The sequence below is a fragment of the Erinaceus europaeus genome, chromosome 10 (assembly GCF_950295315.1).
Source record: "Erinaceus europaeus chromosome 10, mEriEur2.1, whole genome shotgun sequence".
In the NCBI taxonomy this organism is placed as follows: domain Eukaryota; kingdom Metazoa; phylum Chordata; class Mammalia; order Eulipotyphla; family Erinaceidae; genus Erinaceus; species Erinaceus europaeus.
The window spans coordinates 19,541,737-19,556,259 of record NC_080171.1 but is presented as its reverse complement, the minus strand read 5'-3'; the positions used below and the strand labels follow the sequence as shown (position 1 = coordinate 19,556,259).

Below are 14,523 nucleotides of genomic sequence, written 5' to 3'. Positions count from 1 at the left end.
AGCTTATTTATAGACCCTGCCTTTTAAGAGATGTATGTATACCAATAATAATAGGAGTCATGTTATTGGACTACTACAAATATTATTTGACCTGTGATAAACATAGTAAAATATCCTTTGGTGGTCTGTGAGGTGGCACAGTGAATAAAGCATTTGACTCTCAAGCATGAGATCTTGCGTTCGATCCCTGGCAGCACATATACCAGAGTGATGCCTGGTTCTTTCAATCTCTCTCTCCTCCTATCTCTCTCAGAAATAAATAAATAAAATATTTAAAAAATAAATAAAATAAAAATTTATTTGTAAGCAAGCATTACAAATATTTTACTGTTCAGAATATCCTTATACTAATTTTAATATGTATATATATATATATGCTCATTTCTACTAAGTATAAACTTGGGAGTAGAACTGTTATTTAATAGAGCACGAAGCTGTTTCTGTCAGACAGTGTTTAAAGTGCTTGTTCCAAGTCACAGTCCACCAGCAGGTCATAGTTCCTGTGACCCATGGTTCCCATAGCTCTAGAGTTTTGTCAGCACTAGGAATCGCTTCATCTTCTTCGCTTTATTCTTTCTTATGGGTGCACAGCTGATGTCATTGGATTTTTTTATTTGTATTTCCTTAGGTTAGTGAGATAGAGTATATTTTTGTGTTTATTGGTCATCTCAGTATCTTATTTTATAAGGTGCCTATATTTTAATTGTGTTGGCTGTCTTTTTCTTTTTTATATATATTTATTTACTTATTTTCCCTTTTGTTGCCCTTGTTGTTTTTCATTGTTGTTATAGTTATTATTGTAGTTGTCATTGATGTCGTTGTTGGATAGAACAGAGAGAAATGGAGAGAGGAGGGGAAGACAGAGAGGAGGAGAGAAAGACAGACACCTGCAGACCTGCTTCACCACCTGTGAAGAAGCGGCCGGTCCTTGTGCTTTGCGCCACATGCGCTTAACCCGCTGCGCTACCGCCCGACTCCCAGCTGTCTTTTTCTTATTATCTCTTTACATATTTTGGATATCAGTCCACTGTTGGATCTATATCATTGCTTGTTTTTTTTTAATATTTACTTATTTTTCCTTTTGTTGCCCTTGTTTTTTATTGTTATTGCAGTTATTGTTGTTGATGTTGTCGTTATTGGATAGGACAGAGAGAAATGAAGAGAGGAGGGAAAGACAGAGAGGGGAAGAGAAAGATAGACACCTGTGACCTGCTTCACCGCTTGTGAAGCGACCCCTGCTGCAGGTGGGGAGCCGGGGGCTCGAACCGGGATCCTTACACCGGTCCTTGAGCCTTGAGCCACTGCGCTTAACCCACTGTGCTACCACCCGACTCCCTGTCGTTGTTTTATGTATTGTATTTTCTCACTCTTCATACCTTCGTTTTCACATTTCACCAGAGTTATTGCTGGAGCTTGGGACCTGCACAACAAATCCACTGTTCCTATAACCACCCCCACTTTTTTTTTTCTTCTGTTGATAAAGAAAAATTGAGAGGGAAGGGCAAGATAAAGAGGGAGAGAAAAAGAGACACCTGCAGTACGGCTTCACCCCTTGTGAAGTCTCCTTCCCCCCAAATCCACCCACACCCACACAGGTGGGGACCAGGGGCTCAAACCTGCATCCTTTCAGTTGGTAATGGGTACACCACCACCTGACCTCTACTTTATCTTTTAGATTTAGGTCTGTAGCTTATTTGGGTTTTATTTTAGAAGGAAGATTCATAATTCAGTTTTTGTGTGTTTGTGGTTTTTTTAAGACCAGAATACTGTTCAGTTCTGGCTTATGGTGGGCCTGGGGATTGAACCTGGGATCTCAGCCTCAGGCCTGAAAGGCTTTTGCACAACCATTATGCTGTCTCCCAGCACCTCCCCTTTTTTTCATATGAATCCTCATTTGCCCAGTAACATTTACTAAGATGTTCTTTTTCCAGTGCTGAACATTGCAGCCTTGTCTTGTGTCAAGTATTCAATGATGAGTGGCTGTTTCTAAGCTCTTGTGTTCTATTACACTAGTCTCACACTGACTGAATTATTTGTAGCAAGTCAGTGTCTGCCAGTTATCTCTTCAAATCTAGTTCTTCAAGTTTGTCTTTGTTACCCTTGGCCCTTTGCATTTCCATGTAAATTTTAAAGCTGGTTTATAGATCAGTATGGGGAGATAGGATATCTTTATAATACTGAATCTTCTTTTTAAAATGTTTATTATGGGGCTGGGTGGTGGCTCACATGGTTGAGCATACGTCACAATGTTCAAGGACCCGGATCTGAGCCCCTGGTCCCCACCTGCAGGGGGAAAGCTTTCTGAGTGGTGAAGTAGGGTTGCAGATGTCTCTCTGTCCCCCTCTCCCTCCCCTCTTGATTTTTGGCTGTCTAGCCAATAAATAAAGATAAATCTTTGTTTATTTTGAGAGAGAGAATTAGAGCAGAGCATTGATAACTTGATTGGTGGATTCGGAGCCTCAAGAGTACAAGTTTCTGTTCTAACAGGCTGAGCTATCTCCTCTACCCAGTAGTGAGTCTTCTAACCCACGTTAGGTCCACCACTCCATTTAGACCTGTCTTCATTGTTTTTAGCTGTAAAATACAGATTGAGAGTTCTGAACATTCAGAAATATAGTAGATACACATAGGCATCAACACATGGATATGCACCTTTCTGCGATTGACAGTGTCACACAGTAGATTCTAATCACCGAGATTTAAATCCTAGCTTCATCGATGATTTAGCTGTGCGACCTTGGGCAAGTTACAGTCTCTCCGAACCTTGGTTGTCCTTAAGAATCTGTTGAAAAAAAAAAAAAAAGAATCTGTTGAAAATGGTGATAGTAATATGTCTCCCAGAGTTGTTAAGGATTAATGCATAAAACCAAGGGTGTTGCTGCCCAGGAAATGGTGCAGTGGATAATGCAAGCGTGAGGACTTGGCAAGCGGGAGGCCCTGAATTCAGTCCCTGGCACTGCTTGTGCTAAAGTGATGCTTTGTTTCTCTCCCTCACCCTCTTCATTAGTCAATGAATCTTTTTTAAAAACCAAGGACATGGCCTGGGAGGTGGCACTATGGGTTAAGCAGTTGCACTCTTAAGCATCACCCATGGCAGAGTGATACTCTAGTTTTCTCTCTCCCCTTCTCCTCTCATCAATAAATAAACAACTTAAAGGAAAAAAATTAATCTAAGTATGCTACCCATACATTCTCAATGCAAGCCTGGCATGTAGTAGGCATCAGTGAATGCTAGTTATTGACTAGATCTATCCTTGAGAGCCTTTTGGATTTTCCTTCAATCTTAGTGTGGAGACATGACTCATTATTAAAGAGTTTCTAGGGAGTCGGTTAAGCAGGTTAAGCGCAGGTGGCGCAAAGCCCAAGGATCGGCATAAGGATCCCCCAGCTCCCCACCTGCAGGGGAGTCGCTTCACAGGTGGTGAAGCAGGTCTGCAGGTGTCTGTCTTTCTCTCCCCCTTTCTGCCTTCCCCATCTCTCTCCATTTCTCTCTGTCCTATCCAACAACAACAGCATCAACAACAACAATAATAACTACAACAACAATAAAATACAACAAGGGCAACATAAGGGAATGAATAAATAAATAGTTTTTTAAAAAGGGACTTTAAAAATAAATAAATAAAGAGTCTCTCAAACTTCCACTCATCTAAGAGAAATAAAATGTAGAGCCAGGAGACCGCTCACCTAATAGAGCACACGCTTTACCGTGCTTGGACCCAGGTTCAGACCCCTGACTACAAATAGGAGCACCATGGTGGCAGCTTCAGGAATGATGGGGTGGTGGTACAGTGTCTCCCTTTCCCCGTTCCTCCTTCCCTCTTTTCTCTTCCTCTTCCTCCACCTCCTCCTCTTTCTTCTCCTTTTTCTTCTCTCTCTTTCTCTCTCAGAAAAGGGGAAAAGAGGGAGTTGGACGGTAGCGCAGAGGGTTAAGCACACAGGGCACAAAGCTCAAGGACCGGCCTAAGAATCCTGATTCAAGCCCCTGGCTCCCCACCTGCAGGGAAGTCGCTTCACAGGCGGTGAAGCAGGTCTGCAGGTGTCTGTCTTTCTCCCTGTCAGTCTTCCCCTCCTCTCTCCATTTCTCTCTGTCCTATCAAACAACGATGACATCAATAACAACAACAATAATAACAACAATAAAAAAGCAGCAACAAAAGGGAATAAGTAAATATTAAAAAGAAAAGGGGAAAAAAGCCCACTAGGAGCAGTAAAATCACTCAGGCATGAACCCCCAGCACCATAAAAAGGGAAAAGAAAATGTAATCTGAAGAGAAAATACCATTTTAAGTTGGATATAGACTCCGTTGCATAAATTAAAACCCGACAGACCAAATTCAGGTGTTTATTTTTTTGTTTTTTTGTTTTTTTTTTAAAGATACAGACAGAGGCTGAGTGAGAGACCCTAACAGCAAACCTTCCTTCAATGCAGTGGGGGCTGGGCTTGAACTTTGTGTGCATAGTGAAACAACACACTATCCAAGTAAACCCCAGACGTGTTTTTATTGGTGTTTAATTTGAATTAATTACTGGCTAGTGAGAACAACAAAAAGTCTCTCCCTAAGGATTCTCTTTTAAAAATTAATCCTCAGTGTCAGCCTGTGACTTGTTCAGACCCAGAAAGTTCAGTGAGTAAGAAAGCCTAAGAGAGTCTTGGAGGGTCCTCCCCCTTCCTTTCCCTTTTCTCTTTGTTCTTTTTTGTCTGTCACCTTTCATTTTATTTACATACTTCTCTTTTACTTGCAGACAATTAGCAGAGGCATTTCATATCAGTGATGATTCTGATCCTTTCAATGTACGTTCCTCAGGGTCAAAATTCAGTGATAGTTTGAAAGAAGATGCCAGGTATGTAATTTTGTTACCTGCTTTCTTATTTGTGATATAGGAGAATGTACCATTAAGATGTAATCATTAAAATGTATTTCTTTGTGACTGAGCTAAACTTTGTTTCTTTCTATTTATTTATTTTTACTACCAGAGCACTGCTCAGCTCCGGTTTATGGTGGTGTGGGGGATTGAACCTGGGACTTTGGAACCTCAGACATGAGAGTCTGTTTGCATAACCATTATGCTATCTAAGAGGTTATATGGTGTTTGAACAAGATCCTTGTCTTAGTCTCTCAAAACTGTCCCTTTGAAAATTGAACTTGGGCACTGAAGCCCTGAATGACAACCAAAAACACGAATACAAGTGAAAACTGAACTTGGGCTTTGTGTATGTATGACCTGCCTGCCCTAGGTTTGAGTTTAAGTCTTCCTTGCACTGACCTTACCTTCATGGAAGGGTTTCTGACTACCTTCTCTTTCTGTCCATCTGGGTCTTGATCACCTCGCTTGGACCATAACAGACCTGATTTCCTCCTCTTGCCTGGTCCTCTGTGGCTATTTCTCCTCGTTTCCGGTTTCCTCCCGTTGTCCTGGCACAGTCAGCTTTCGCTGACACTGGCAGCCCTCCAAGGTTTTTCTGTTCATGGTGCCCATTGTTTGCTCTCTGCAAGCAGAGCGAGGGTAGGCAGAAAGGATTCTCAGAAGAATAGATGAAACTAACTGCAATGATTTCTCATTTTAGGAAGGACTTAAAGTTTGTTGGTGACGTTGAAAAGGAAATGGAAGCCCTTGTGGAGTCCGTGAACAAGGTTAAAGCCAAAACATCAACTGGACATGTCTCTAAGGCCAGCTTGATTTAAAAAAAAGTCAAGTCCCATAAGTACTGTCACTGTCGAGTGGTCGTCAGAAGAACTCACAGCTTCCTCTTTGTGTTTCCCCAAAGCCCAGTCACTTAGTATCCATGGACACTTTGGCCTGTTTCAGGAAATATATCTGAAATCAAATTAATTATAATTAGAAGTTGTAAATCAGTGCCTGGGCAAAGAAACGCTGGATAAGGAGTTTGATACTGATAGTTGAAGATTATGTGGGATACTGAGGAGGAAATAATCTGTGGCGGGTACCCCCAAAGATAGGAAAAAGCCTTGGATAAAGTTAAAATGTGAATGACTAGAGCTAAAATGCTATAGCCTTCCTCAAGGGAGCAAAGCTCCTGTCCTAGAGGCAGCCAGGGATGTCAAGATACACTTTTTAAATGAAAAAGCCTTTAATTTAATCAGAAACGGATCCCTCTGTGACTGTCTCTTAATTCTGTGGGGACTGAATGAGGGTGAGACAGCCGCTTCAGAACCCTAGCTAGTGAGGAGTTTCCTTCCCGTGTCTCCTCTACCCCCTCTTCCTCTTCTGAACTTGCTTTGTTGTCATATTGCTGGGTTTGCTGTCTGCACAACAAATCCACAGCTCCTCACAACCTCTCTCTCCTTCTCTCCCCTCCCCCTCCCCCCCCTTTTTTTTTTTTGCGCTCAGTGCCTGCACTACAAATCCACTGCTCCTGGAGGCCATTTTTCCCTCTTTTTGTTGCCCTTATTATTATTATCAATTGTTGTTATTATTGTCATTGCTGTCGTTGTTGGATAGGACAGAGAGAAATCAAGAGAGGAGGGGAAGACAGAGAAAGGGAGAGAAAGATAGAGACCTGACCTACACACCTGTTTCACCACTTGTGAAGCGACCCCCATGCACACGGGGAGCTGGGGGCTCAAATCAGGATCCACCACCACCCAGCCCCCTCTTTTTCTTTCTATTCCCCCCCCTTTTTTTAAATCATCCCCACCACAAACTACTCTTTTTTTTTATTTATTTTCCCTTTTGTTGCCCTTGTTTTTTGTTGTTGTTGTAGTTATTATTGCTGTTGTTATTGCTGCTGCTGTTGTTGGATAGGACAGAGAGAAATGGAGAGAGGAGGGGAAGACAGAGAGGGGGAGAGAAAGACAGAGACCTGTAGACCTGCTTCACTGCCTGTGAAGCGATTCCCCTGCAGGTGGGGAGCCGGGGGCTCAAACCAGAATCCTTATACCAGTCCTTTCGCTTTGTGCCACATGCAATTAACCTACTGCACTACTGCCTGACTCCCCTACCCTTTCTTTTTAATGAGATAAGGCATATAGAAATTGAGAAGGGTGGGGGAGGTAGAGAGAGACCTGCAGACCTTCCATCACTGCTCATGAAGCTTCCCCCATGCAGGTGACTGGGAGGCTGGTCCTCATGCTTGGTAATGTGCATTCAACCGGCTGAACCACCACCTGACTCCATTTCTACTTTTGAGTAGTATGTTAATACCATGGAGAAAGTGGGGAACTGAAACTATATATTTTTCTACTGGCGTCTGTATCTCTACACATGTATTTTAGTGCAGAGTTTTGTTTTGTTTTATCTTTATTTATTTAATAGACACAACCAGATATTAAGAGAGGAGAGGAAGATAAAGAGAAAGAGAGACTGAGAGACACCTGCAAACCTCACCACCACTGGTGAAGCTTTCCCCCTGCAGGTGGAGACTGGTCCTTGTGCATTACAATATGTACATTCAACCAGCTGAGCTCCCACCTGGCCCCAAGGTTGTTTTGTTTTACCAGAGTACTACTTAGCTCTAGCTTATGGTGGTGCTGAGAACTGAATCTGGGACCTTTGGTGCCTTAGGCTTGAAAGTCTTTTTGCATAACCATTATGTTATTTCCCCATCCCAGAGCATGCTTTTATAGAAAATGAAAGTTTCTGGCTATACAAGTCTTCAATTTATTTAGTCATTTGTTAGGAATACCTCTGACTCCCCAGTTAGACACCCCTCATAGAAGGAACCACTCTGTTGTCCAGTTAAGTTTCTGTTACCCTTAGTGCACAGACCTGACCTTTAGCCTTACCCTTACCCCACAAACCTGACCAGCTGCTGTCATTGTGACTCCCAGTGTAGATGAAGGACACACCTTTGCTCCAAACCTTTGACTTGCTTGGCCACCAGTGAAGTGCTGTGTGCTGTGGGCCTTGAAAACCCAGCCGTCACTGTTGACTAGATTGTCCAGGTGTGGTGGGAAGGACCTTTGTAAGCTTGTTCTGTTTTCAAGGTAATTTTATCAGTCAGCCACCTTTTCCCTCAATACAGGGAAAGAATACTAAGAAGAGCCACTCCTTCCCTCCCATGAACAGAGACCATCGCCGGATCATCCACGACCTGGCCCAGGTGTACGGCTTGGACAGTGTGAGCTACGACAGTGAACCAAAGCGCAACGTCGTGGTAACTGCAGTCAGGTGGGCTGATCTTGCCGTGACAGGAGAAAGTGCTCTGGGAGCAGACAGTTTGGGGGCAGGGTCTGTCAGTATTTGCCTTCCTTACTTTTTTTGGGCAGGGAGGGTATATGGAAAATCTGCTTCCAGGATAGCTGTTCTGCGGAGAGCTAAAGGTCTGAACCAGACGGAAAAGCCTGGTGTGCCTACATCCCCAACCCTAGTGCCCGCCCAGTCAGTACTCTGCAGACAGCATCTCCTCAGGAACAAGATGCAGACCCAGGGGACCCAGGCTGAGAATCCAGCCTGGCTTGAGCAGAACCCAGGAAATTGGCACATTGTGTCGATGCCATTTTTCCTTCTGACCTCCTGGCATGGTGTAAACAGGATAGTGAACCCTGACTCAAGGGAGTCCCTGCAGACTGTGCAGTCAGAGGCAACAGAGGCAGCAGTGTGAGCTAAAGGGCTAGAAAGAACCTAGGATCACTGTCAGGACCTGGGGGTGGGCCAGCGAAGCAGTTTGCTTGGATAGTGTGCTCCATGGAGCCTGACTCCCGCGACAGTGTTGGGGTCTCTCATTCTCTTCCTTTCTCCCTCTCTTAATTCTACCTAAAAAGCAAAACAAGCAAGAGAATAAACAAAAAAAAAAAAGACCACTCAAAAGCAGCAAGAACTTTCTAATCTCAAGTGTAAGATGAAAGGACACAAGGAAGAAAGAAATGAGGACAAAGTGCACGTTTGAGAGGAGATAGGTCACGGCAGGGAAGGCCTGGCACTGTCATCATGTCAAAGTCCTGACCTGTCTCCACAAAGAATTCTCATTTTTTTAATACTGTTCATTTGGATTTGTATTAGAGGGAAGTCCATTTGCCCTCCTACCACGCTGACCAGTGTACTTGAAAGGGAAATGCAGTCACGACCTCCACCGCCAATTCCTCATCACCGACATCAGGCAGACAAGTAAGGCTCCTCCACCTGTTTCCCAATGACCCTGTCCCAAAAAACCAGCAAGCGCCGAACTGTTCTGGATTGTACCAGCGATCAGTGGCCTCCTCAGGCCTGGCCTGTGGGTGCTGTATTCAGATACGTGAGGTTTGAATGGATCGTTGGGACATGTCTGTTCAGGCCAGAAGTATGCAAAGCTTGGTGTGTCTGATGCCCACTTTCAGGGGGTCCGGTGGGGGCACACCTCATTGAGTGCACATAGTACCATGCACCAGGCATCAGGGTCATTGAGTGCACAAAGTACCATGCACAAGGCATCAGGGTCATTGAGTGCACATAGTACCATGCACCAGGCATCAGGGTCATTGAGTGCACATAGTACCATGCACCAGGCATCAGGGTCATTGAGTGCACAAAGTACCATGCACAAGGCATCAGGGTCATTGAGTGCACATAGTACCATGCACCAGGCATCAGGGTCATTGAGTGCACATAGTACCATGCACCAGGCATCAGGGTCATTGAGTGCACAAAGTACCATGCACAAGGCATCAGGGTCATTGAGTGCACATAGTACCATGCACCAGGCATCAGGGTCATTGAGTGCACATAGTACCATGCACCAGGCATCAGGGTCATTGAGTGCACATAGTACCATGCACAAGGCATCAGGGTCATTGAGTGCACATAGTACCATGCACAAAGCATCAGGGTCATTGAGTGCACATAGTACCATGCACCAGGCATCAGGGTCATTGAGTGCACAAAGTACCATGCACAAGGCATCAGGGTCATTGAGTGCACATAGTACCATGCACAAAGCATCAGGGTCATTGAGTGCACATAGTACCATGCACCAGGCATCAGGGTCATTGAGTGCACAAAGTACCATGCACAAGGCATCAGGGTCATTGAGTGCACATAGTACCATGCACCAGGCATCAGGGTCATTGAGTGCACATAGTACCATGCACCAGGCATCAGGGTCATTGAGTGCACATAGTACCATGCACAAGGCATCAGGGTCATTGAGTGCACATAGTACCATGCACAAAGCATCAGGGTCATTGAGTGCACATAGTACCATGCACCAGGCATCAGGGTCATTGAGTGCACAAAGTACCATGCACAAGGCATCAGGGTCATTGAGTGCACATAGTACCATGCACAAAGCATCAGGGTCATTGAGTGCACATAGTACCATGCACCAGGCATCAGGGTCATTGAGTGCACAAAGTACCATGCACAAGGCATCAGGGTCATTGAGTGCACATAGTACCATGCACAAAGCATCAGGGTCATTGAGTGCACATAGTACCATGCACCAGGCATCAGGGTCATTGAGTGCACAAAGTACCATGCACAAGGCATCAGGGTCATTGAGTGCACATAGTACCATGCACAAAGCATCAGGGTCATTGAGTGCACATAGTACCATGCACCAGGCATCAGGGTCATTGAGTGCACAAAGTACCATGCACAAGGCATCAGGGTCATTGAGTGCACATAGTACCATGCACAAAGCATCAGGGTCATTGAGTGCACATAGTACCATGCACAAGGCATCAGGGTCATTGAGTGCACATAGTACCATGCACAAGGCATCAGGGTCGAGCCCCCAGGCCCCACCTGCAGGGAGGAAGCTTCACAAGTGGAGAAACAGTGCTGCAGATGTCTCTCTCCCCTCTTTATCTTGTTTCTCTCTGTCGCTAACAAAAATCAAATGAATAAATATATATTTTTAATGCCCACTTCCCCTCCAGGGGGAGCAGTCACCGGATAGAATTTCCACAGTGTAATTGGCACCTCTGGTAAAGGTATTCATTCAGCCTGTCCAGTCAGATGATTTAGGAGTAGTTACTCTGGAAATGGAAAGGGGGGTGCTTGGAAGAACGGGCAATAAAGCAGGGAAATTTTTATGGTTTGCTTTATATATTTCTAGATGATCTGGGTCATTTTTTCTTACAGCAAGAACATACATTTATGACTTAAGGAGAAAAGAATGGTAACCGGCAGTTCTGCTGGCTGTTTTCTTAGACATAAGCGGGGCGAGCACCATCCTTCTTCCCTCCCTCTCCTGGCTGGGAAAGGAGCCTGATTGCCCTACCCTACTCAGCTAGCGCTGCAGAAAGTTGCTCTGAAGCCCAACTGAGGCCCTCCATCTGTTCTGACCTATCACACAGAACCCATAGCAGTACCAGCATAAAGCCTCTGGGAGGCTGCACAGAGTGGTTTACACGGTCACCATAAGAAGCATAGTAATGGGGGACCAGGCAGTGGTGTACCCGACTAAGTGCACATAGTACTAAGCTCAAGGATCCGGGTTTGACACCCTAGCTCCCCACCTGCAGGGGGGATGCTTCACAAGTGGCAGTGCAGGTCTGCAGGTGTCTGTCCTCCCTTTCTGTCACGCCCTGCTCTCTCAGTTTCTCTCTGTCTGAAATACAGAAAAAATGCCCCCAGGAACAGTGGATCCATAGTGCTGGCACTGAGTCCCAGCGATAACCCTGGAGGCAAAAAAAAAGGAGGGGGGGGGGTCATAGCAATGAATGTTCCTCCTGGAGCTGGACAGAAAAACTAGGTGTTTTCCATGGGGTATAGCCTCAGCCAGGAGCATCTGGGACCACATTGCATCTCGACCATTCCCACTGCACCCTGGGAATCAGACCACCTGGACTCCAGTGAGGACAGGTCACATATCCACAAGGGCAGTGGTATTAGAACTATGGCCGTTCTGTACTTTGGTCAACACCCGTGTCCAGCACCTGGATGTAGCCATGTAGAGTCATTGGCCTACATAAAACTGTACTATCTTTTCTTTCATTTATTTTTGTACTTTATTTTTTTCTTCATTCTGAACTGGGACCTCATGCATGCACGGTTTCACTGATCCCAGGCTGACTTTCCCACCCCCATTTAGAGAGGGAGACGCACTATAGCACATTAACTCCCCCCTGGTGTCGTTGTATTCATATGTGGTCCTGCATTTGAACCTGGGCTGCACACATAGCATAGAAGCTGGGTGTGGGGGAGTCGGGCAATAGCGCAGTGGGTTAAGCACAGGTGGCGCAAAGCACAAGGACCAACAGAAGGATCCCGGTTCGAGCCCCCGGCTCCCCACCTGCAAGGGAGTCGCTTCACAGGTGAAGCAGGTCTGCAGGTGTCTATCTTTCTCTCCCTCTCTCTGTCTTTCCCTCCTCTCTCCATTTCTCTCTGTCCTTCTAACAATGACAACATCAATTACAACAACAATAAAACAATTAGGGCAACAAAAGGGAATAAATAAAAAAATATTAAAAATTAAAAAAAAAAAAAACTGGGTGTGAGCCATGTCTCTAGTCCCTGTGTAAAATTCCACTGTGGGAGAACGTTAGAGAAAGTAGCATTAGCACAAGGTCACCTATTGGCCATCGCCAAATCCCAGCAGTCAGCAGCTCAAGTGGGTGCTGCTAACTTAGCAAAGTTTCATTGATGATAAATCCGCCGCTTAGCTCTGTGAAGACCTAAATCCGCTTACCCCATACAAGGAGAGACTTACCATTCTTTTATTTGTCTTTCAGGAATCCTGGAAGTGGTAGTTTACAAAAAATTACCAAGGAGCCAGTAATTGACTACTTTGATGTCCAAGACTAAAAAGCATCATGATGCTTCCTGATCTTAGTTAAAAGAATTACTAGGTGTGGCGGAAACTCATTTGCCAGCAGACAAATCATGCTCGTTCTAAACTGCCTGGTGGACTCACAGCCACAAATCTTGTCTTGTACTGGAACATCCAAAGCATGAGTGTGTCAGAAATTCCCGTCCTCTCTTCCATCTATATAAATGGTTTTCACACAGCCAGATCTGTTGACTGGACAGTCACTAGTTCTTCACTTATGGATTTGCAGTTTCCTTACACCGTCATCATGTTTGCTTGGGAGTCTGGGGAAACAGTGGACAAACTGGAATTTTAGCTTGAAAATGGTTTTATGTCACTTAGTCCCAATTATCCCTCTTCCTACTGAAAATGCCTGCAAAATCAGATGTACCTCACCTCCTTTTTAAAATTCTTTTCACCAGAGCACTGCTCAGCTCTGGCTTATGGCAGTGCCAGGGACTTCCGAGCCTCAGGCATGAAAGTCTGTTGCATAAACTTCTGTGTTATCTCTTAGACCCTTACCTCTCTTTTTTGCCCTCCTTTCTGCCCCCCCCCCACACTTCCTTAATCCAAACTGAGCACAGTCTCCAGAAAGACTCAAATGAATTTCTCAATCTGAAAAAAGTAAACATTAAATTGATACACCATATCTGGTATTACACGTATTATGTTAAAACTTATCTAAGTATCTTGCTAAAACATTAGTACTATCAGTTCTCGACCTAGGAGTAGGTAAGGTTGCTTTACAGAATTCCATGCCCATTGACACCAGGGACCACCTCTCATATCACATCTCTGAACCTGTCTGTCCACCATCATTTCAACTATCCCCAGTGGTAGAAAGCATAGAGCGAGCTCCTCCTGCCAGGCTGACACTTTGGCGTCTGTGTACTGACCAGTGCAGCCTAAACTCTTCTCAGGTTGAGAAATGGACAGTCTGGGTCTTAGACCAGCAGCTCCCAGAAACATTCTCCACTCTCATTTAAGGCAAGTGTGTTGGCTGCTAGTTTGGCGCTTTTTATATCGATACCCTTCTAATTTGGAGACCACACTTCCAACAACTTCATTCTGCTCTTGAGCAGGCAACAGAAGATTTGAGGAAATGATGCCACGAAACCAAACACCTTGGGTTGGGTAGCTCCCTCCCAGGGTAGTGTGCAGCCTGGGCCTGAGCTGAGCCCACGCAGCAACGCCACAACACCAGGGGAAGTTCCTGTGCTGCGCAGTCTTTGTCTCTCCAACTCTCTGCCTGAGTGAAAAGCACCTTATCTGGGAGCAGTGAGATCACACATGCCAAGACCTTGGCTCCACAAAAAATAGATAATTTTTTAAATTAATTTTAGAAATAACAATCTTCACGGAAAATAAAGGATATCCTGTGGTCTTGACCCAGACCATCTGCCTTGAATAGTATCAGGAGAGTAAGACCACCTCTGAGCCCATATAGCAGAATCAGTGGCCCGCATCGGACAGGAAGTCCAGGAGCAAGTTCCATCTTGCCGGCAAGAGATTCAAGGGGCATCTCAGCACCGCCAGGAGACATCGTTTTCAGATTCTAGCTTTGCCGTGTGGAATGGAGATGTCACCTTGCCAGGGTTGTTGTGAAGAAGATAGGGAAGTAAGTTACGTGAAGGTGCCTGGTCTAACATAGGTTCTCAAAGTTTATAAACATGATACTGGAAGGCTGAGGAGATAGTGTAGTGGTTATGCAAACAATTTTCATGCCTGAGGATCCAGGGTCCTGGGTTCAATCCCAAGCACCACTATAAGCCAGAGCTAAAAAACAGTGCTCTTGTCTCTTAGTTCACTGAAATAAAATATTTTAAAAGTGA

The 14,523-nt window shown here is 44.9% G+C and overlaps 1 protein-coding gene across 4 annotated transcripts in view; it reads left to right on the top strand.

The window, feature by feature from the left end:
- NFX1 (nuclear transcription factor, X-box binding 1) overlaps nt 1–14,523 on the top strand; it is a 74,859-nt gene extending 60,336 nt beyond the window's left edge. For 2 of the 4 annotated variants that reach the window (XM_060199279.1, XM_060199278.1), the window contains 5 exons: nt 4,747–4,845; nt 5,570–5,672; nt 7,988–8,133; nt 8,965–9,069; nt 12,615–14,523. In XM_060199279.1, coding sequence (XP_060055262.1) covers nt 4,747–4,845; nt 5,570–5,672; nt 7,988–8,133; nt 8,965–9,069; nt 12,615–12,687 — 526 coding nt within the window. In that variant the 3' untranslated portion in view covers nt 12,688–14,523. Of the gene's footprint in view, nt 1–4,746; nt 4,846–5,569; nt 5,673–7,987; nt 8,134–8,964; nt 9,070–12,614 lie in introns of those variants that run through there. The other 2 variants (XM_007522865.3, XM_060199280.1) reach the window with 2 other exon arrangements.